General features: G+C 38.8%; 1 protein-coding gene across 1 annotated transcript in view; it reads left to right on the top strand.

Annotated features, from left to right (window-relative positions):
* The first annotated feature begins 4765 nt into the window (after window positions 1-4765).
* hk2 (hexokinase 2) overlaps window positions 4766-25274 on the top strand; it is a 52952-nt gene continuing 32443 nt past the window's right edge. The window contains exons 1-4 of the mRNA XM_034692008.1: window positions 4766-5049; window positions 17172-17334; window positions 19472-19620; window positions 20599-20718. Coding sequence (XP_034547899.1) covers window positions 4987-5049; window positions 17172-17334; window positions 19472-19620; window positions 20599-20718 — 495 coding nt within the window. The 5' untranslated portion in view covers window positions 4766-4986. The remainder of the gene's footprint in view (window positions 5050-17171; window positions 17335-19471; window positions 19621-20598; window positions 20719-25274) is intronic.

Here is a 25274-nt window from a genome sequence, read left to right as displayed (position 1 = left end):
CTGGGAAATATGTTCAATAATAGGCTAATAATAAAAGTATGGAGGTCAGGGGAGTAATGTAAGTATACACTGTCTTATTTTAAACAATTTAAGTAGCATAGATTATTTCTTCAGTACGTTTCTATCTATTTGTTTATTTATTTATTGTGGATAAAGAAGTTTGGAAAATAAGTGTAGAGATACCACTCAAGAACAAGGCACAATTCTTAAGCAATTGGCCACTAATACAGTCAGGCCCATGACTTTGCCTCACTTTTGTCTGCTCAAGAGTTCTCCAGACATCAGTTTCATCAATCTGTATATGACTTCCCTCTTAAGCAGTCCTGAATTCACCCAGTTCATCACTAAAATCCTGTGAATCAAACCTCAAATATCATGTTTTTAACCTAATTTATGGATTGTGGGGTGGGTTTGGGGATGGGATTGGGATGGGGGGATAGGGGGTCTTACTATTACTATTTTTGCATTTCTAATGTATTCTATTTTTCTATTTTTATGTACAGCACTTTGTGTTACAATATAATTTTATGAAAAGCGCTTCACAAATAAAGTCTGATTGATTGACTGATGAAGAAAGGATAGAAAGAATATGCTAAAAGTTGAAGGGCACATTGAAGGACTTGGAAGAATAGGAAATTTGGGCCACTTTAATTAAAAAGATATAATTTCTTACCAGGTCTTTGAGTTTCTGAAAGATGGTACATTTGAAAATTAACATTGTCAACTTAAAAAAGTAACACAAAATGTAAAGTCTTCTTGAGAGAGATAAACATGTTTGAGCATGGGTTTTCCAGTTCGGTAAATCATATTAAGTATATTGTTAAGCCTTAAAACAGCTCAATAAAAAATAATCATGATGTTCCATAAGGAAGCCTAATAATAATGTGTCTCATATTCTTTAATTCTATGATTCAGAGTTTATAATCCACGCACTGTGACTGGTTTCTAAGATGCATCTCTACAAAATAATTTAATAATTTATATGAATGATGGATTAATATAGACTATGATTGAAAAAAATCATCCTTTCCCCCTTTTATTTTTGTTCACAATTATCAAGTGTGATGTGTATTTGCCTTGTTAACTTCAATTTAAGAATTACATTTTTTAGAATCATGGACATCCACTTGTTGCTTCAACTGCTCAAACATCTCTCTAATTACTGAATTTATTAATATATTTATTATTCCGTTTTACTGTATGACAGCATTACATCATATTTGCACCACTTTATTTTTCATGTATTCCCCAAGACTCTGCCTTCACACTCAAATAGCTCCTGAACGATTCATATGTATGGATGCCTTTTCCATTCCAATATTAGTACATTTTAAACATCAATAAAAATTGTAGAGAACTCTGACAAATTGCATTTTTCCTTTCTTCACCACGTACTGTGCATGTGTCCTGATGTTGTGAGTATGCTTAGTCGGACAGTCCAGTGGCTGGATGAAGACCTTAAAACAACATGTTATAATCATGACTCTTCCATACAGCAGGTGGTGTGATTCAAGATAATCCAGGATGTAGTGTTGATGCTGTTACAGTACAAGCAGGGCAGAGTAAACAATTCCGACAGACAGATTTTGAGTGTATAAACCAGCCACGCTCATATTCCTCATGTTTTCTGCCTGATGTCTTACAGGTTTCCAGATGATTTTTGCTCCACCATAACTTATTCATATGATGATCAGGTGCGTTTTAAAATTACATTCATGTATTGCCACATACACATTACATCAGTGATCTTTGATTTGTTTGTCGGTTTATAAAAACCCTTCTTCATAATGAAGGCACTGACGAGTGTTGTGCTGTAAGAAAACAAAAGAGGATGCAGAAATCTTGCCACCCAGTATGATAGCCTTTTAAGCAATCACATCCACTTCTCTCAATCTATGCTGCTCCATTTAACTTATTTCCTCTGATTTTCTCATTTTGAGGGGCAGGGGTAAAAACAAAAAGTGCACCTCCTTTCAAACCCCTAGTTCAGGGTTTATTTAAATGTTTTGATGCAGCAGTAACAGGAGGGGTGGTCTGGAGGTCCTCCCCAAGAACATTTGGAGCATCTAACACTTAATTCCCTGCATTGTGGTGAATATCTTGTGACCAATTGTGGTGGAAATTGAATTATGAAAAAGGTAAACAAAAAACATTATATTTCTATATTGTTGATTATATTATTATAATAAACTACATGGGCAACAAAAGGGCACTTCTGTGCATTCACTCAAACGAAGAAAAGTTAAAACCAATGAAAGCAAACCTATAACCACAAAAAAAGGGCACACAACACAAAAGTAGTAACCAACTGAAAAGAATAAGTAATATAAAAAAAAAAAAAAAATGTATTTTCAAATTGTGAAAGGGACACTATCATACAATTCATCTGTGCTCTGCCTCATTGAGGGTGCATCTCAAAGCTCTTAGTCTCCTCTCTCCCCTCGTTTAATTTCCTTGCCATGGACGTTAAGAGCTTTGAGATGCACCCTGTATGTGGATTCTTTCTGAGGGGTCCTTGGCCCTGCCTGACAAATTACATGCATTATACACACAATGTTATCCAATACTCAGGGACATGGTAATAGTCCGGCCCTAATCTCGACAGAAAATATAAGATGTACTGAAGAGCCTTGGACAGAAAGCCTCCTCATCCCCACATAACAGACGACCAACACTCACCTGTCTAAAGTGCAGTAGTACCTTCTGCTTATATGGCTTTTTCCATGACATGGAAGGAGATTCTTTGAACTCAGAAAAATATCACTTCAAAAAAAGCTGCAAACTGAGCCAATTAGCAACAACCCAGTTCCCATATCTTAGGTTTAATTACAATGTTCTTTGAGATGTGCTCTATCGTTTCTTTTAGTTCCTACTTTTCATTTCCCTCAAGTGTTTTTAATCTTTGATATTTATAAAACCCCTTCAAGAGAGTTTCAACAAATAACTACTTACCTTTATTACCCGGCTTTCTTACTGATATTCCGGTTTTGTAAGATGCTTGATCCTGATTGGTCAAAACCCCTTGACAATGGTGATTAACTTTCACTAACATGAGCAACAGGAGAGGAAAACTGATTGCACGTCATGTCAAATCAATCCGCTGAAAAGCAATGGCAGCGGAGCCGGTGAGCAAAAAATAAGGATGACATTCGGTAACAATGAAACAAAACTGTGGTAGTTTACAGAAGTCACTAAAAAAAAAAATGAAAAACTTTGTATCCCTTCACAGAAGAGACTCCTCATCTTCGTCTTGATGGTCTTTGGCCAGAGATTTTCATCATCATCACATATGATGTTTTCTCTGTCATATGCAGAAAATATCTGCACCCATCCCCTGCACTGATCACATGAGATGTGCTTGTATGCAACATTTATGGCATTAAACAGAGACATCATATCAACTCCAGTTTTTGTTGAGCTGAAAACCATTCTGAAACAGCTTTGGCTTGATGGAAGCTGACATTATCCTGCATGCACATACTGTATGCATGTCTCAGGGTTTTTTTTAATAATTGAATGGATAATTTTGCATATAATGCTCAAACAATGGAAGAATGTTTATAAGTTGTACAGAGATTGTCAATTTCACTGAGGATCAATGAATCACTTTTAGCTGTCGAAAACTGTTGACATTAAGGTGAAAAACTTAGATTTAGTTAGTGAAATTAGCATATATATTTTTTATAAAACAACAATCAATTTTCAGTATCCACATTTGATGTGTTGGCTTTGCACTATTTTAAATCAAAACGGGGATTTAATTATTTGATGACCCCCGACACTCCACGAATGCAGATGTTCAGCAGAGATCTGAACGGTACTCCCTGTGCTTGGATGAGATGATCTCCTGGGGACTGATATGTCAGAGCAGCCTCATAACAGCTGCAGCTTTTCATTTCTCTCTTTTCTTTCTTTTTTATTGCAACACATGGACAAAACAATCATATGACATAACAGAAGAGACAATTGCAAAGATCACGGGACAATGAATAGAGCAATCCTTCAAGCGTGCGTGTGTGTGTGCATATATATATGTTTTTGTGTATTTCTATTATAATGTTGACATATTTATCTTTATGTGGGGGGGTGTTTTCCTCTGCCAGCATAGGATACTTGGTAGATGGATTTTCTGCTATCATTATGAGGAAAAAGAGAAAAAGAAACACGTACACAGATATGCATATGTGTACTATACTTATCCACATGCAGACATATATACCCATAGGCATATACATATTCATAATTTTTGACCCAGGTCACCACCTCTTTGACCTGCTGCCCTCTGGCAGGTGCTTCAGAGCTCTGAGCACCAGAGCTGTAAAACACTTAAGACTCCTGTGATACATCACATATACAGTATGTGCAATCCTTGATTTCCAGTGCAATATCTCAACAACCATATGCAATATTGTAATTTATTCTATAACATATTTTATTATTATATTCATCCACTAAAATTTGCACTCTGGCTTAGGTTAATTCATTTATTTATGTCTAAAAAATACTTCTACACCTTTCTTTGTACAGATAGTATTTTTATTTAGAATTTTCAAGGTTAGTTTTTAGGTTTATATATTTATTGTCCTTACTGTCTTGTTGTTAAGTACCAGTGTTCCATTCACCACGTCAAATTCCTTGAATGTGCGAGCTCACTTGGCAATAAAGATTTCTTGATTCTTGATGTATGAAGAGTATTCAGACCAAGGGGCACGCGTCGCCTCGCTTTTTCTGCAGCCAATCAGCGCCCTCAGTCCATAATGACGTCAGAGAACCCTCAACTCCAGGAAGTAGTGAGTGAGGGAGTTAGTGCGACTTTCTTTTTTAACTTTGCTTTTTATTCACCAGTTTTCAGACTACAAACAGTGCTGTGGTTGAACTGTTCCTGTTTCAAACAGTGTAAACACTTCTTTAGTCGTCAAACGTCGTGTAAGCCTGACGCAGGAGGACGAAGAGGACACAGACTTTACACACATCACTAACTTTAAGATGTTAGCATCGAGTTTACTGGCTAACTACTGCACGGAAAACCACGATGACCAGACACAAAAGGTGAGTGTCAGAGAGAAACACCTGGAGCTGGTAAACTTTAGACTGCGTAACAAGTGCATTTGATAATGTACTAGTGAGAAAGTGAAAATATGGGTCAAGCAGGTTACACGACTCTTAGCATGTTATAACACAGTGAACACGTCATTATTTAGTGGAAATACCCCTTTAATTAGCTATAAATAACATGAACTTTGTGTCCAGGCGAGACATCTTATATATACATACCTGCCAACATTGGACAGTGAAAAATAAGGAGATTTTCTGGAGTATGGTAAAATCAGCCTATACCCAGCAACCCCGTCCATATATGAACCTGAACTGCAGATTAATACATTTAATAAACGGACATGTAAGTCAAGTACTTTAAATGTCTCTTAATTTTAAGGTTTGCAGTACAATATGGCAATGAAAACACACAAAATTAAAAAAATCTATGTCTTATAGTGATGGGAATTCCGGCTCTTTTTAGAGAGTCGGATCTTTTTGGCTCGGCTCACTACAAGGAGTCGGCTCTTTCGGCTCCCAAGTGGCTCCTCAGATTTTTTTCTTGTTTAAATTAATGTATTACCTAAAAGAATATAAAATTATTTGTAAAATGAATTACTGATGTAAAAAACATACATTATATCAAATGTTTATTATTCATAAGGATTTATTTATATACTCAACATGGAGCAGAGTGCTACAAAAATTTATTATAAAGTTAAAAAACAAGACCCCTCTAAGTTAGACAAAAATGTCCAATCTCTGATGTCTGTATATTATTTATAAACTTTTAAACACCTTCATTCACAGCAGGTTCCTTTTGACTGTCTTTATTCTTCAAATTGCACTGCATGGATAAACAGTTCTAATGTGATATTGTGATAGTGACACTGTCAGCACACTTTCATCAGATTCCCACTGCTCTAAACTCTCCTGATGAACTTTAAAGAGGATCTGCGTTATTGCATGTCACAATTTAAGTTAGCTAACAAAAACAGGGCTACACCACTTTAATGAGGGATGGATAACACATTTAAACAGTGCAGAAGTTTGTTGAACTCATAGCAATTCGTCTAATGAACACTTCAGCTACCGGTGTCACAGATCTACCTGTTGCCCGGTGTCTGTAGCTCTGTGTTTACCTGCTGTCATAAACCATCTCATGCAGCATCTTTTGGATCAAACCATCTACAGGGAGGGGAGGGGTGGATGTTTTTGGGGTTTGAATATAAGGCTCAAGTAGAGGACTTCTTGAAAAAGAAGTTGAGTGACACTCATTTAGTTGACATCAACGTGAAATAGGGAGATTGTCGGGAAAAATGACAACTTGGGAGTACAGCGGGAGAATAAGTTATAAAGCTGTAGACTCACACCTAAATCGGGAGTGTTGGCAGGTCTGAGTTAACATCTCATTGTTTAGTTGAAATACCACTTTAATTAGCTATAATCAACATTGCCTATGTGTCCAGGCGAGACATCTTATATATGGGTTTTGATGCCTTTGATTTAAGAGTATTTTACACAGTTTCTTACAAGTGTTGTGAGTGAGTAGGCTACTTCAGTTTCAGGGTCCTGCCTCTTTGCACCGCCTGTCTCACTGTCACAAAACCAGAGCTGAATGAATCTAAAACAACCTTTGTTCATTTATCAATCAATCAATCTTTATTTGTATAGCGCCAAATCACAACAAATGTTATCTGAAGACTCTTTCCAAACAGAGCAGGTCTACTCTGTTATATTAACAATTAGTCTGATCTCATCTTAATCCGCCATGAGCATTGCACCTTGCAGCATTTAGCAAGTTACAGCGGCAAGGACAAACTTCCTTTAACAGGCAGAAACTAGTGGTGGGTGATATGACCTAAAATTTATATCACGGTATTTTTCCTTCATATCCCGATAACGATATTATATCACGGTTTTCCAACATGAAATGGGGTAGTCTTTTCAAAACATGATTCTGGCTCTGTTTGTTCTGTGTTGTAAGTGTAGGCCTTTTAATTGTGTTCTTTTATGCTTGTCTGAATGTTTCCAATGCATTTAATCTTTTATTGTAAAGCACATTGAGCTGCCCTCGTGTATGAAATGCGCTATACAAATAAAGTTGCCTTGCCTTGTACACATCCTAGCAGGTGGGACATGTCTACTAATGTGTTAGAAAAAGGTCTTGGCCAGAATGTGCTTTTGGAAGAGTTGCTATACTTTATTCATTTATTCATTTAGTCTTTCAAGTCAAGTAGAACCCGGTCAAGACAGAATTAACAAATTGAGTAATAAAACTATGGTGTATAATCATTAAAGGTTGAGCAATTCAATTCACCACTTAAAGTAGTTCCGAAATTACCCCTGTATTAACCAGATACAAAGCAATAATGCATCACTAATTTGATATTATAGCTTAATTACTGCTCAGCTCCAATCTGCACAGATGAAATGCTCAAACCAAGCCAGAAACCTTGGTGTAATCATAGACTCAGACCTTAATTTCAGCAGCCACATTAAGTCAATTACAAAGTCCGCCTACTATCACCTTAAGAATATATCAAGGATTAAAGGACTTATGTCTCAGCAGGATGCAGAAAAACTCATCCATGCATTTATCTTTAGCAGACTAGACTACTGTAACGGGGTCTTTACAGGACTCCCTAAAAAGTCCATCAGACGGCTGCAGCTCATACAGAATGCTGCTGCTCGAGTCCTAACAAGGACCAAAAAAGTAGACCACATCACTCCAGTTCTTAGATCCCTACACTGGCTTCCTGTCTGTCAGAGAATAGACTTTAAAATCCTGCTGATGGTTTATAAAGCACTGAATGGTTTAGGCCCAAAATATATTGCTGATCTGCTGCTACTTTATGAACCACCTCGACCTCTGAGGTCATCAGGTACTGGTCTGCTTTCAGTCCCTAGAGTCAGAACGAAACATGGTGAAGCAGCGTTTAGTCATTATGCACCGCATATCTGGAACACACTCCCTGAAAGCTGTAGGTCTGCTCCAACTCTCACCTCTTTTAAATCAAAGACTAAGACTTTTTTATTTGCCACTGCCTTCCTATCTTAGCTCATTTTAACTCACTTTAAATTAACATTTTAATGTAATTTTTAATATATTTCTAATTTTCCTTTTCTTTTCTGTTTTATCATATTTGTCATTTTAATTATGTTCTTTTATGCTTGTCTGAATGTCTCCAATGCTTTTAATGTTTTAATGTAAAGCACATTGAGTTGCCCTCGTGTATGAAATGCGCTATACAAATAAAGCTGCCTTGCCTTGCCTTAACTGAAGAATACTATGATATCTTTATTTATTATTTTGCTTCAAAATGTTTATTTTGATGCCACTACTTTTGTTAAAAAAATTTTCAGTACCTTTATCTAATATAAAATATATCTTCAAGGACTTACCTTTGCCTATTTACCTGTTAGCGTTATTAATTAGGTTGTATCACGTATTAGGCTTTAAGGTTTGACCATAGACACTTACCAATAGCGATGTGCAGCCTGTGTCCAAAACAGAGTAGCCTGTTGAGCTGCAGTGCTCTAACCATGTTAGCACCACTGTCCATCATCATGCACAGCATAGGACCCTATGAAATCAAATTTTTTTATTCCAAATTCTGTTTTTTAATTTTTTGGAATTCCGTTTTTTACCCTTTACACTTATTTTACCACCATATAGTGTGTGCTTTTTGTGTCAGTGAATAAAATGTCCGTTAATTAAATCCTTAAATTTATTGATGCAACACTCTGTTTTTCACATGGCTTTTGGAGGACAAGTGGTCATCACACTTACTTTTACGTTTCCATTCAACAGTATGTTGGCAGAATTTGCTAAAAGCATGTCACCTGACACAGAGAAGTCATTTGGGAACTGTTCTGCTCTGTATTGTAACGGATTGGTTGTTTGGTGTTTGCTAGGGTTAGTTATTAATTAGTTATGATGTTGGTTAATTAGTTGATGTTCAGCTTTACGTGATGTCAGTGAATGTGCTGACCAGGATAGCAGGCTTGTGATTGGGTGAGGGAGGTGTGTGTGTGAGGGAGGTGTGTGTGTGTGTGTGTGTGTGTGTGTGTGTGTGTGTGTGTGTGTGTGTGTGTGTGTGTGTGTGTGTGTGTGTGTGTGTGTGTGTGTGTGTGTGTGTGACAGAGAGCAGAGAGAAGGAAAAAGAGAGGCAGAGGAATGAATGAATCAGAGCCAGGATCGGAGCAATTATTTCACCTGTGTGCTCATTGGGGATAAATATATCAGGAGGTATGTGCTGGGCAGATTCCAGTCATTATCAACATAGGGTATTGTGAGGCTGATATATGGCTCTGTGGTGCGGCTGGACGGACCACTAATCAGCGGTATTTTGGCTCGCTGTTTTGCTTTCTGCACGCCGGTAAATGTTTACTTCCTCTAGTAAGGGACGTCAGTGACTCAGTGTCACCGGCCCTTAAAAGTGTATGCACGTTTACTTTTAAGTAAATCTCCCACATAAAACTACTTGGCCCAAATTATGTGAAAACCAAAGCTTTACCGCGGTAACTATGGTATTGCAAAATCCATTTCGTTGCAACATATTATACCGGTGACTGTAATGATACCAGTTTACCACACACCCCTAGCAGAAACCTCCAGCAGGACCAGACTCATGTTAGCCATCTGCCTCGCCCAAGTTGGGGTTGGAAAGAGGGAATAATAGAGAGAGAGAGGGCGAGAGATGATAGTGATGAGACGAGTAGTAGTAGCTGCTGCCACTGGAGGCCAGCACATCTGATCAGCTGGAGTCTGGAACGTCCGCAGCAGGAGGACGTCTACGGCAGCTCAGAGGAACCTACGAGTCAAGGGAGCTCAGGGGCTCCTGACAGGTCTATGGTTAGTAACTTTAATTGGACAGGGAGAGTTAAAGTAAGAGATGGGGGATACGATCCCAGTGTGTCAGTTCCCCTGGCTGTCTGAGCCTACTGTGTAGCAGCATAACTAAGAGCTGGTCCAAGCCTGATCCAGCTCTAACTATAAACTTTATCAAAAAGGAAAGTTTTAAGCCTAATCTTAAAAGTAGAGAGGGTGTCTGCCTCCCGGACCCTGACTGGTAGATTATTCCAAAGGAGAGGGGCCTGATAACTGAAGGTTGGACCTCCCATACTACTTTTAGAGGCTTTAGGTACAACGAGCAGGCCTGCATGTTGGAAGCGTAGTGTTTTAGAGGGGTAATCAGATCAGATCAGATCAGAAATACTTTATTTATCCCGGGGGGAATGTCAGTCATTAAAGTTGCTCCTATTCACAATAATTAAGAATATCAACAATATTAATAGAAGAAGTAATTGATAAGATATAAATACAAATACAATGTAAATAATGATAATAAAAGTACAGAAGACAGAATAAGCTATGTAGAAAATACATGGTTGAAGACCCCGGAGATCAGGAAGAGGACACTCTGGCGGTCTGTCTGGAGTCTGGCTATGGCAGCGTTGGGAACGTTGTACGCTGTAGTCGGGTTGCCAGAGGGGGGATGTAAACAGCTACCAGTAGTCTATGACATGTGAGATCTCCCTGTTCAGACATGGTCGGAGGCCCACAGCGCTCTCGGTGCTATACCGGATGACTGTCCATCAGACACTCTGGAAGCCGTCAATGGAGACGTTGTGATCGGGAATATCCAGATGCAGCCACGTTTCCGTGAAGCACACCATGCCCCATTCCCAAAACTCCGTCTGACTCCTGGCTAGACCTGTTAGCTCGTCCATTTTATAAGCCAGAGATCTCACGTTGCCCTTGATGAGAGAGGAGAGACACGGGTTGTATCTCCTCTCCATAAACCTTCGTCTCCTTATACCAGCTCTCCTCCCTTGTAGCTTTATGCATCCATGTGTCCCAAATCTCCAGAGCGCCGCAGAATAATGATATGGGGCCCTATGAGCTCTTTAAGATATGAAGGTGCCTGATCATTAAGAGCTTTGTAGCTATATATATATATATATATATATATATATATATATATATATATATATATATATATATATATGCTTTTCTCATTATTGCAGACCAACAGACTGTTTCTGAGATGGCTCTACAAATTGCTAATTTCTTTCTTTTTTCTAAACACAGTCAAATGATATTCTTTCACAGGTTGTTTTTATACCTAATGATATTTTGTTTCTATTCAGTAAAATTCAGTACACTTTCGCAGCACTACACTTCTCCTTTGATTGCATTTGAATAACTGTTGTTAACTTGCTTGTGATGGCGTACACCTTTAGCTGATTTTTGTTCCTTGTTGTGATCGTCTCCTTTACTGATGGGCGGGTGAAATTACAGCTTTCCTTTCTCCAAGGCTTTACAATTCATTCATAACAACTTGAACTGCTGCTGCCTATATATAATCAGCACATAAATGAGCACATTGGGATTAGGGATGGGAATTTACCGTAATCCTTGTAATCGATTACTGGAATTTCCTAATGAACGATTACTCAAGTACTCGCAATTATTATTATTTTTTTTACCATAAACAAAAATGAATAAATAAAAGTCCGTCAGATACGGACCTACCAGACCAGAGTTGTAGTAAGTTCTGCTGCCTTTTCTTCAGACATCTTTTCCACTCTTGTAGTTGTTGTTCTCCGTGATGGTAGCTTGTACTCCGGCTCGACTAACGCGATCGGCTCTTTGAAGCCTTCTCCTTCCACAAAACTAAATGGGAGCATATCTCCAGTTACCATGTTGGTTATTATCAGGCTAATCTTCTCTGCTCTGGTTTCATCACAATCCTCCAGAAACTGATTGTTTCCTAGATTTATGTGTCAGGTACTTTGTTTCTTTGTTGACTACCTAAACAGCCCTTTAAATAAAATATTTCAAGCATAAAAACAATTTAAAGCATTTAGAAGGACTTTATTATAAAACAGAACATCAAACTGCCGCCTCTCTGTCACGCTCTCGTCTGCCCTGCCTTGTTTCTATGATTTCAAAACATATGACACAGGACTCATCATTGAATGTCTTTAGAGACATGGTGTGTTATAGTGACCTCAATATCATCCAAAACAAATGTGTGTAAAATGTTGATATTTCTTATGCTGTGTACAGCTAGAAGAACCTGGGGTCAAATTTACCCCAAGGAACACCAATGCATTATTTATTTTTTTTACAGGAAATTGGAACATATCAACATTTTAATTTGATGTTTTCCCAGTTGTCCCCATTAATTTAGAAGAAGTCATGAAATATGAAGCCAAAAAAAATATGTTAATCATTAATTTAGAGACGTTAAACATTGAATGGGGTCCAATTGACCCCAAGGATAATAAGAGGGTGAAATCTGCCTTTTGTGGTCTTATCCTGCAAAACTCTTCATGTGTTTTCACATATTGTAGTACCTCTCCTTTAAGCTCTTTTCTTAAGTGTTTAAGGAATGTATTTCATGCGTTGTGAGATAGATAGTGAGGCCATTGGACGACGGTGGCCAATTTGGCAAGAACATGTACTTGTGTTAATTCATAACTACTTAGATCAATCGATCAGTCAGACTTGATTTCTAAAGCGCTTTTCATACAATGAAATTTCTACACAAAGAGCTGTACATAAAAACAACTTAAAATAGAATAGATAAAAAATATTAAAAAAATTAAAAAGACCTCCCCATCCTAATCCCAACCCCAGCCCCCGACCCTAAACCCACCCCACAATCCTAAGGTTAAAGCTAGGGTTGATATTCACGGCGGAGCTGAAGATATTTGTCCGACCCCAAACCCAACCCGACAGTCGGGTTCGGGCTGTAAACGGGTTTGGGGCTATAAAAAATCGAGGTAATTCGGGTTTAGACGGGTTCGGGCACAATTCTGTTGGGCTCGGGTCGGGTCGGGTCTAACTTTTAAGGCCCAACTACAGCTCTAATTCACGGAACTGTGAATACCAAGTAGCATGAATTTGAATGTAGCATGTCCTCAGGACTCTGTCTAACCCCCCCCCCCCCCCCCGATTAAATCTGACTACCAACCCCAGCTTTAAGAACACAATATATTCAAATAATAATAATAATGATAATAATAATATAGTACAAATAAAATAAATAGATAAATGAAAAATAAAAAAGAAGTTTCTGAACAAACTGGGTAAATGCTGTCATGATATATTAATGAGGAAACACTGGATTTAAACATCTTAAAGACACAAGTTCTTGTAGTAAAGCATTTAATAATACCTTTATTTGTGTAGCACCTTTCAAAAGTCACGGCTTACAAAGTGTTTGACAGGCAACAGGGCACATATAAAACAAACACAAAGAGAACTCAACAGCAGAGAGGGCTTAAACAAAAAATTTTAATCAGACATTGAGAAAACAAACACAAAAGACCAAAACAACGATTTGAACTGATATCACAGGCAAAACAAGAACACAGGCAACACAAGAACCAACAATATGAACTGAGACCAGAGGGACCAAGAAAGTAAGACAATGAAAATATAAAGTGAAAGAATGAATAAAAAGGGATACAAGCTGTAAAAAGGAACAAAGCACTAAAAGAGGGGTAAACACAATGAGGTGAAACAAAAGCAATACAGAGATAAAATCATCAATCTAGATGAAAGCATTGAAGCAGTGTAGAGTGTACTACCATAATACATGTAAGGGCTTGTATTATGGTAAGGCTTACCTTCTCAAAGTGATAATGATTTTATATCTGCTGGCTAGGCTGCCATGGTAACCTGTGCCTTACACATTTACTTAACTCAGGGGAGTGTATGATCGGAGAGTCACCTACCAGTAAACAAAGCTGTGCTGTCACTGCAAAACAAGAAGACCTTGTATTTCACTTAGTAGTACACAGATTGAAAGATCACACTTCTACTGTTGATACCACCTACTTCTACTATTAATTACAGATCATTCTAAATTAATACAAGAACATTTTCTCAGATTTCGCTGCTTCTTTAATTTCACTCATAGTGACACCTGAGAGGTATACTACGAAGCCGGATTTGCGGTTATCGAGATAACTTCAGGGTTAACTCTGGATTTTCAGGACTACAAAGGTGATTCACTCCTTACCAGGGTAGATCACCATGGTCACTCATGCTGAACTCCTAACCTGCTCCGGAGCAGGTTATGCTCAGGATCAGAGATCAGTTTAGAGAAAACTCTGCCCACTGACCAATCAGCTCGCTCAATCACGGAGCTCTGTGAGCTGATTGCGAGGGAAGGGGGGAGAACTGCGGTCAAGCCATAGACTGTAAAAAATATGGACGTAGTATCCGTGACGTCACCCATCTGTTTCTGAAGAGCTGTTTTGAAGCCAATCGGCAGCAGCAGCCATATTGCTTCTGTCGAGCCAGTGTGACGTAAAGAAGCGGGCTTTCAGCCTCCTAGCCAACAGCTGCAGTGTTCCTGCAGGCAGCTGTGCCTCTCATTGGAAGACTAGTAATCTCAATATCTTTGAAATTGCTGTCAGAAAAAAATTCACCCCCCTCACAGTGAGAGGACATCGAGAAATGAGCTATCCAGACTACACTCGTCTTTTGTACCAGGCTGTAAACATGTTTATTTCTCCTGTAAAGATCGTCTTTTTCCCATTCATGTGTATGCGACTTCCGGTAATTCCGGAGCCAGCCTCAAGCGGATCCTCGATGAACTGCAGCTTTAAACACTTCCGCATTGACTCATATTTTTAGACCGGAGGTTGCCGCTTGGGTCAAGCCCACAGTGGAGAAGAGACGTGAGGACACTTTGTCTACCTAAATGATTTTATATATAAAATACTGATGACAGTTATTGATTATCTTTCCTGACATCATATATAAACAGAGTCTGAAGTCAGATTATTCAGATTAAATTGTTTTACTGCATTAAGTATAAAACTGCGCGTGCTTATCACTTTGAATCATGTTCTCATTTGTATTAGTCCTTTAAGCACAGCGCTCAGTTTGATACCTTCAGGGCTGCAGCTGAAACATTACGTCTAAAACTTACACACAGGACACAAGATGAAATCAGAGAGAGAGATCACTGTCAGGGAATAAACAGAGTTATTATAGTCAGATCTATCTGCACTAAGTGATGAGAAATAAAACGTAACTTGTGCATTCAAACAGTTTTTGTCTTATCCCTCAGTTCTTCAGTTCTTCCTTCATGTTTCAAACACAGCTGTGTTGATCTTAGTCTGGATTATGTGTTTAACTTCTTCATATTTTACTTATGTCAGTGCAGTGTTTGAATTTCATGTCGATGTGCTGACGGCAGACTGTCCGTGTCTGTGATTGGTCACATGTTGCCTTCTCCGCCCCGTTCATGTGAACACGCTCAGGGTAACTCTGGATTGACTCAACATGTTGATAACCAGCTTCGTGTGACAGTTTAGCACGATCTCCTTTGTCAGTTTCAGTGAAGCCGGATCAGGAGAAGATATCTAGGATATGCTGAACTCGCTTCGTAGTATACCCCTCTGTACTAGTAGAATAGACTCATATTTATTTAATGAAATGTTCTACTTATAAGTATCTAGTGAAGAAGTTCAGAATAAACAGAAAGCATTAAGAAAAAAAAAAGTGAGGTTAAATTTAATTTAGATTTTTAATTGACACAATACATTTCTTTTTCTGGGTCGTAATATTAATATCAAGAATGATGATGACAATAATGATAATAATTAATAATAATAATAATAATACAGATAAGTGTTATTATTATGATTATGATTACTATTTTATTATTATTATTATTATTATTATTATTATTATTATTATCATTTTTGATATTAATATTACAACCCAGTTTTCTTCAAAGTTAATGCATTTTTCTTTTTTTTATTTGAGCATCTCTGTAGTAAAGTTATAGTCTGTGCACACCTCAAGCAGGTACGTGCCTTTCATTATCTCATCCGAGAAGAGATAATGTTGACTGTACGCAGAACTCTAGAAACAGGTTGATCAACTTAATCTGGCTCAACTCGTTCCACATCCCCTCATCTAAGTTTGAGCTGTGTCCACCTCTTCCCTCTGGTGTATTTAGTTGTTAGCAGACTGACCTGATGATGGTTATCTTAAAAGGGCTGGTTGTAGAGCTCATTTTGGAATTGCCTTCACGTGTTCACCTGTTAGCTGACGCCATGATTGTTTTTCTCCATGATCGCCAGCTGCAGGGATGTTGTGAACACGAGACGGATAGATAGCGACGTTACCGACATACACAAGTAAATCAAGCAGCAACTTCCGATGATTTAAACAAAGCAAGTGTACTAGTGCAGAATAATCTTTAAGAATCCACTGTGATGTGCACATTGTGACTGAATAATAATAATGATAATAATAATGATAATCAAGGAACATGCAGAGATTATTGATCATTTTTAAATGTGTATTTCTCAATTTAAAACATACAAATATAAAGTAAATACATTTTGAATTTAGAAAATGCAAAAAGTAAAACATGTACTCTACTGTTTACAAAATAACTGAACAGATTCAACATGGAATGAAACTTGTTTTTTTTTCTTTAAAAATGAATGCATTTCTCCAAAGTGAAAAGACAATAGTACTGTGGTATTTCCATAAACTGTTTTCTCTGTGCTGTTCAGGTGTCGATACATGTAGCAAGTTTTTGCACACCCCATCTTTCTGTGCAATGCCATCATAACTCAATCCAAAATAATCCCATATCACAGGTGTTATGTTTTTTTTTTCTTCACTTCTTCTTTTCCTCAGATTAGCAAAAATAATCAAGAGCTTTAACGTCTTAGTTCTGCACAGGATCACAAACAGGGACACCATTATGTTGGGGTTGTTTATTTGAGTGTAAAAGTATAAATATGGTGTAACGGAGGAGCGTCACTGCTGTGCTGCTGCAAATCAGTCTCTGGGTAATTTGACTGATTTCGCCACTCAGCATTTAATGCCCTGAACCCCAGGGCTTCGCTGAATGTCTTAACTGTCTTTACTGTGTCAACAAACATACAAACAGAGCTGCTTTTAAGCAAACAAGAATGTTTTTTTTACATTTTGTGTGCACAATACCTTTAACAAGCTGCTGTTTGTATGCAAAGTAGAGTAAACATAAATTGTGCATTTTATTTATTGATTGTAATCAAAATACATTTATTATTGATTTATTGATACACTGCTGTACACCTTCTCCTCCTCTAAAATGATGAAGGTGGACAGATACCTGCCCCATCTACATCTGTCAATGGAGACCATCATGGATGTGTCGGTAAGATTTCGACGTGAGATGGACAAAGGCCTGTGCAGAGACACCAACTCTGCAGCCGCTGTCAAGATGCTGCCCACATTTGTGCTCTCCACTCCGGATGGAACAGGTAACTGTGTTGTGGACCTTGTCATTGCTTTTCAGGAGAGAATGAAATGGTCATCAATTTCAACATGGCCTAACAAACAGCGAAAGAGGAACTCCCGTTTAAGTCAAAGATCACAATGTTGAAGAAGAAATCTGAATGAAATCTGGCATATGGAAAAGACAGGGTCTAGGGATGTAAGGATACACTCAACCCACGATTCGATTCAATTCCCAATTTTTGGTTCACAATGCGATTCACTCCTGAGTCTCTAACGATTTTCAAGAAAACTGGATATAACTCAAAATTTAAATAACTATTATTTTATTTCAATTCTCAGATATGGACAGTTGCAATATATATTTTTTCTCGTATATTCCTTTGTAAACAAAGTAGTCATTTTTAAATTTTTAAGGTGTGTTGTAACTCAAATGAAACCACTGAACACTTTTTTCCTGCCACTTTCAAAAAAACTAAAATCACCACACACAAATTCCTTGTTGGAAAATTTCAGAACAATTCTAGAGAAATGGAAAGTGAACGATTCACAAATGAAATTTATTTGTTTTAAATATTAAAACAAATTAGTTAAATCTCTTTAAATTAGGGATGTAAATTTCAAGTATTTTACGTGATCGATCTTTGGAAATGTTAACGATCAATTATGGTTTAATCATTAAAAGAACGTGAATGTTTTCCATGTAAAAAATAATGCAAAATGCGTTATTTCCTCCTAAATCAAATTTTCCTTTGACACAGTGTATATTACTGACGGTGTTAAACAGCTACGATCATATTGAGGTGTTCAAAATGTTAAACACGCTGAATATCAACATAAGGAGCAGGCTTATAAATAATCACTGTGGACGCATGGTCATAGAGTGAAGACTCAGACTACAACATGTGGATTTACTGCAACAGGACAACTGAACAGAATCATATTTCAGACTCACAGTGTCCAGTTTTCTCGTTCTTATTGAGAAAAATAAGCATGTGAACGTGGTCACATGTCAGCCGGGAGAGCAACCGGGTCATAATCACTCCAGCGGTGGAGAAAAAAAGCGCTCATGGAGACCTGTCACTCAGCTGCAGCTCCCAGCTGAGTGTCTCCGCTGTATGCAGTCAGCTGATTCTGAAACATTCTTTGTAAAACACCTCCACTCAGCGAGTGACGAGAGAGCTGCGCAAGAGACTTAATGATGTTGAAAAAGCGGAGTATAATGCAGATAGCGCCTTCTACTGTTTAAAAATAATATCCAGATACAAATGATGTTGAATCGATTTTAATCCACCCTTATTTGTACCGATTTTTTACCGTCTTGCGATATATCCTTTCATCCATATAACTGTGCTTTAAAGGTACAGCGTGTAGTATTTAACGACATTAAGCAGAACACACTCAAAGGAATTTGTATTGTTAGACATTTCTGATGGTAAAAACTTAACAAATGAAGGATCATAGTTCTCACTCTTCACTGAAGCTTCTTGTCCTCGAAGGCCGTCATCATACTTAGAACTTTTCCAGCGGCAGGGGTGAAAAAGAGGGCATCTCAATTGAGACTCAGACTGCTTTATATTGTTTCTGTTTCTACACACTGTACCTTTTAAGAATATCAATCAAATAATGTTTGCAACAGCTAAATAGATTTACCTTTGTATGTTTCTTATTTTGCTTGAACTCGGTTGTTTTTCCTGCAGAATGTCAAATCTTGCTTTGAGTTTTGTCCAAAAATGACAGCAGGCATTTGAGGACATTTCTTTGGGCACTTTGAAATTAAAAAGCAAATTGATTTAATTAGAAATTTGTTGCATATAACCAATCAAATAGTTGAGGAAATAATTTCCTTCTTTATCGTAATTAATAATTAGTTGCGCTCCTGCTTCAGACAAATTCCTCTTTTTTGTCCTAAAGGTTTCGTCAACTCAAGCTTTTGACGGTTTGAGATTGAAAAGAGTAACAAACAAGGAAATGAGAAGTGTGCAAGCTAAAGGCAATGAAAAGTAGAGTGTGTGCTGCTGATCATTTAAATGTAAATGAGGAGAGTGTTTAAAAACAGCTGTCTTTATGCGTTTCACAGAAGGAGCTCTGGTGTTAGTCTTCTCTATGAGCGATATGTTCTTTTTTATACGTTTGTTTTTGTTTTTTATTTCTTCTTCCCAGAACAAGGGGAATTTTTGGCCCTTGACCTTGGTGGATCTAACTTCAGAGTGCTCCTTGTCAAAGTTATGGCCAATGGCAAGCAAGAAGTGGAGATGGAAGATCAGATTTATACCATCCCTGAAAACCTTATGAGGGGCAGCGGGTCAGAGGTAAGCAGTGTTTCACATTATCATTTGTGTGTGGTGACGGTGAGGTCTAGGGCTGTCAACGAATATTCTAAATTTGAATATATATTCGAATATAAAAAAAAAACGGAGATTCGATTGTGAAAATGAATATTCGACTGTGAAAAAAAAAACACATCAGCGACTGCTTTGCAAGTGATGCACTGCATGACGGGTCAGGGACAGGTCACAGGAGTCACACATGCACAGCGTGAAGCAGACGGCAGAGAGAAATCTTTCCGTCCCTGGATCCTCAGTGGACTCTTCACATGTGGACTGTCTTGTGTTTTTGGCATAACCTGTCAGGCCTAAGACCCTACATTGACAGTGGACTAAAAGAGCCCGACAATCAGTGACACTGGGACACTTCAGTTTTTCCTCTCTTTTTTTTATACAAGCTCCAAGATTGTAAGTGGACAAATTTTTCGTTTTAACTTTAACTTCAATTAATGTTAATAATATTTGCTTCAATCACTGAATGAAGCCTGCCTATATTGGGGACAAGAGTCGGGACCTTTAGTTGCTCGAACAAGTCTTGCTCAGCACTCACTCAGCGCATTGCGCACGGGGGGGGAGCGAGCAAGAGGTCTATGGTCTTAAAAGTATTTCGGTAGGTCATTTACTTGTTTTGTAATGTGTAGGTATGTTTTAGGAATGTTAAATCTGAAATAAAAATAACTATACAAGTTGTTATGTCTCCTTGTATTAGTTTGTCCACGTTATTGACATAATGTGCAAATATAGATATTCGAATGGTTCGAACCTATGTTTTTTTTTTAAGAGGGAATATTCGAACGTCATTTTGGAGCAATTTTGACAGCCCTAGTGAGGTCACAGTCCTTCGTGAAGAGGAGGACACTATACACGCACTCATGTAAAGAAAAATACACAATGCTGAAACTTAAACTTGCACATTCTCAGTTTTTCATTAGATAATAAATCTTTCTTGTGTCTCTCCTGAAGCTGTTTGATCACATCGCTGAATGTCTGGCTGACTTCATGGAGAAGTTGGGAATAAAGGATAAAAAGCTTCCTCTGGGCTTCACCTTCTCTTTTCCATGTGAGCAGAAAAAGTTAGATGAGGTGAGTGATTTCAACCACTGAAACTTTGTTATCACTATCATGAGAACTTCCTGTGGTGGTAAAGATTTCCTGCACAGATCTTTTAGCAGAGAATAGAAATGGTTGCCAAGTTACAGGCAAATCAGAAAACTGGTGCCACCACCTTTCTTAGCGGGTTCCATGAGCCTGTCACAATCATCAGTGACTTTGCATGCTAAAAATAACTGATGTGATTTGTTCTCTGATTTTGTCCTATTTTCTGGTTGTCAATTAATCTCACTCCTATTATCTCACTCCTTTAATATCACTCCTTTATACTATCTTCGGACCCTGTCTTTTCCATATGTCAGATTTCACTCAGATTTCTTCCTCATCATTGTGATCTTTGACTTAAACCGGAGTTCCTCTTTCGCTGTTTGTTAGGCCATGTTGAAATTGATGACCATTTCATTTTCTTCTGCAAAGCAATGACTAGGTCCGCTCCATTTCATCACCCTGGTACCACCTGACACGTAGAGCCTGAGAGCAAGTTCCTGCTAAATGGAATGCAATTCCTCAGCCAGCAGCAGCAGCAGCAGCAGCAGCAGCAGCAATAGCTGATATTCAGGGTGGAGTATATCTTAGTGGTGGAGCTGGTTATCTGTCAGCAGGAATGTTGGTGGTTTCATCCCAGCTCCTGCTCCTCTGGCTGGGCACTTAACCTCAACCTCAAAACTACCCCTGAAAGCAGCTCCAGGGTGGTGTGAATGGGATGAGTCAATACTGATGGGCTCTTTACAGAGCAGCCTCTACCATCGGGGTGGGAATGTGGTGTGAAAGAGTTCTTTTAAATTACATGTCACATTGACCTGAGTGGTTGGAAGACCATATAAGATAAGATAAGATAAGATACTCCTTTATTCGTCCCACAACAGGGAAATTCATGGAGTTACAGCAGCAAACAAAAAGGTGTACAGTACAATAATTTCAACAAGAATATATATATATATATATATATATAAAAAAAAGTTCATCAAAGACGACAGCTTGGCCATAATTCTCCTGTCAGCCACCACCTCCACAGGGTCCAGGACTGAGTTGGCCTTCTTCCCCATTTAGTTCAGTCTTACTCTCCTGTATCCTGTCCGCCCACATCAGGTGAAATCCTTCCAATGTGGTGTTCGTGTCCAGTGTTAGCTCTGTTAGCATGATGCTACTCTGCCAGTATTCCCTCTGGTGCTGGGTTAGCTTGTCCACCTTATCATAGATAGATCTTACATTCCCCATAACGGTGGGCGGGGGGACTTTCACTTTCACCTTGCAGTCATCCCTCTGCCGTTGAACAGTCTATGCCTTTTAAATGTGTCTAAAGTTTTCTGTGTTTTCTGCAGTCACTCGTTTTCTCACCTTTCCAGTGCGTTCTTTCTGTCGCACACGTTCTCCCTCTCGTCTCCCTCCTGTTGCTGCTCACTGTGCTGTCTGTGTCTCTGACCCCTCCCCTCCCCGTTCTGCTCAATGTAGACACGTGATTGGTCAAGACGCCACCTTGTCTTGACCAATCACGTGAGGCTTTCACAGAAAAAGACGAGGAAAAAAAACAAAAACGGCTCCCTGTCAGGAGCCGGCTCCCGTCGTTCACTTCAAAGAGCCGGCTCTTAGAGCCGGATTGTTCGCGACCGACACATCACTATAACAGTTCATCAGCTACCTTCATTGTCATCGATTAGGGTTGCAAAGGGGTGGAAAATTTCCGGAAAGTTTCCGGTAAATTTCCATGGGAAGTTAAGCTGGGGAATTTTGGAAATATTCTGAATTGTAAACTTTCCATGGGAATTAACTGGGAATTGAGGGTAATTTAATGGAAAGGTATCATATCCAAGCACAAATATGTTTTGTTATAAACAGACATCCATCCAAAATAATACAATTAACACAGATTTATTTGTAAGCAGAACTTTATCAAGTGTTAAATATTTTATTTAAAGGTGACATATCACGCTTTTTTCATCAATATATATTGTTCTTAGAGGTCCCCGAAACATGTCTTTAAAGTTTATGCTCAAAAAAACACTTTTGATTTTGGCATGCCTGAAAAGCCCTCTTCTTCAGTCCTCCTCAGAACACTCTGTTTCTCTCTGACCACGCCCCCTCAGGAAGGGAATGTGCCTCGGCTGTCAAGCACTTTGATCTAATGTTTACATGTTGGCTGAATATACACGGCTGCTCAGAGATCACGTTACTGCAACCCTCTGAATCTGATCCTGACGGAGAGGCGCCTGTAGCAGGACCTTTCTGAAGGATTGGTCATAGATTTAGTGTTTCTTGTTGTTTTATTTATCAGTATGTCGACGTGTGTCTTGGTACACAGCTACGAACATGTAGCTATGTGGCTATGCTAACTAGCACTAGCACTTATCCATGATAAATAAAAATCATCCACTAGATCTTCAAATCTGCAGGCCTGGGGAGTAAAACCGACCTCTACAGCAGGACCTTTCTGAAGGATTGGTCACAGATTTAGTGTTTCTTGTTGTTTTATTTGTCAATATGTCGACGTGTGTCTTGGTACACAGCTACAGCTACAGCTATGCACATGTAGCTATGTGGCTATGCTAATTAGCGCTAGCACTTATCCATGACAAATAAAAATCATCCACTAGATCTTCAAATCTGCAGACGTGGGGAATAAAACCGACCTCTACCAGAAAGGCAGCGGGACCTTTTCTGAAGGATTGGTCACAGATTGTGTTTCTTGTTGTATGTAGACGTGTGTCTTGGTACACAGCTACAGCTACGACATGTAGCTATGTAGCTATACTAACTAGCGCTAGCATTTATCCATGATAAATAAAAATCATCCACTAGATCTTCAAATCTGCAGACGTGGGGAGTAAAACCGACCTTTGTGTTTATTAAGACAGCCTACAACTAGCATGCCTCCCTCCTAAGCTCCTAGTTAGCACACATTTGTGCAGGGAATGAAAAACGGAGGAGGGGTTGAGTTGTATTTTATACAGTCTATGGGCTGAACAAGCTCCGAGCTCTGACTCCGTGACAGACCGGATATTGTTGTTACGTATGAAAAACACGGATGTCTGAAACGACTCGTTTCAGGTTTCAGCACACATTTACAGAAAGGTGTAGAAATCAAAACAGGAGCAGAATGGATTTTTTTCATTCTCGGGGGGTTTGTAGACATGCCAGGGAAACATATTTCAGGTAGAGAACCATTAAAAAGTCCATTTTGCATGATATGTCACCTTTAACAATCAATTATTTCATTGAAGAACAAAAACATCAATGTGGAGTTAAATATTACTCATCCCCCGACCCAACCCATTCAAAAATTAACAAGCCTCTGCAGGATTCTAGAAATCATCTGTGCATGTGATGGAGGAATGCACAGTGCATGTAGGGGGCGTGGTCTCAATAGCCCTGCAGTAAGCAGTGTGCTATGTGCATGTGATTGAGGAATAGCATAGATATTCAACTGTACTTGCATGAAATCTGGTTGTTTTAGTCAGGATTATGCTAAATATATATTTTCACCAACTATTTTTAAGTTCCCTATTAAATTCCAACCTTCAATTTAGTAAATTCCTGGTTTATTCTCGTTATTTCCCATAAATTCCTGTTAATTCCCATGGATAGTTTCCAACTTTGAAAATTCCCGGAATTTTGCAACCCTATCATCGACTGTACATTTACTGACAGTGCCTTTTAGGTCTTTTTTACCACTCACATTAAAGACTACACAATACTTTTCTTGTCCTGCAGCATCGTTGTAGGCTACACGAACCATCAACTCTCATCCCCCATGAAAATTGGGAAGTTGGGGTAGGTAGAGCATACAGTCTAATTTGGCAGGGGTAAGCTCTATAGCTTTAATGGGCTTCTTGCCCTGGCTCTGCCTTCTCTTTAACACCTCTCTACAGCTTCTCTGTTTTTTTTCTTCTATCCTCTCAGGAGGTTGAGCATATAGCCTAAACCAGCCGGGATGTGTTCTAACCCAAACAGGCTTTTCGCTTCTGGCTCTGCCCTTCTCTTTGATGTGTTTTGGGTTGTGGGGGCCAGTAGGGCCCTTGTGGTAGGCTAGGTTGCATCAGTGTTGTCACTATCTGGATCCTGGGTCCTTTGAATGTGACAGTGCTGAATGGGTTGTGTTGTATTATAGGAAGGTTCTGCTTGTGGGTAAGATGGGTGGTGGGAGCTGGCATGGAGGGGTTGGCCCTGGGATGCCAGAGCCAACCTTAAAGCCTCTCTGAGGTGTTGTGTACTTACCTTAACGACATATCAGTGAAGGGAGGTGCCCACTTGATAACCTCAGTGATGTGCTGGCTCTCGCTGCCCATCTGTCGCAACCATTTTTGGGCTGTGTGGTGTTATGAGGAGCCTTGTGGTAGGTGACAAATCATACAAGTGGAGGGCGTGATGGGATGGGTTTCTTCATTCAACACTCATCATTCCTGAAGTAACTTGTCTTCATCTGAAATTAAAAAAAAACCTCCTGATCATGATTCTACCAATATGTGATATACATTTGTTTGCATTATGGCCTACCTCAATGCTGTAGTATGGACCCATTATCTCCCTGCTTA

The sequence above is a fragment of the Notolabrus celidotus genome, chromosome 9 (assembly GCF_009762535.1).
Source record: "Notolabrus celidotus isolate fNotCel1 chromosome 9, fNotCel1.pri, whole genome shotgun sequence".
In the NCBI taxonomy this organism is placed as follows: domain Eukaryota; kingdom Metazoa; phylum Chordata; class Actinopteri; order Labriformes; family Labridae; genus Notolabrus; species Notolabrus celidotus.
The sequence above is the reverse complement of the archived record's forward strand: the minus strand, read 5'-3'. Positions and strand labels throughout refer to the sequence as shown.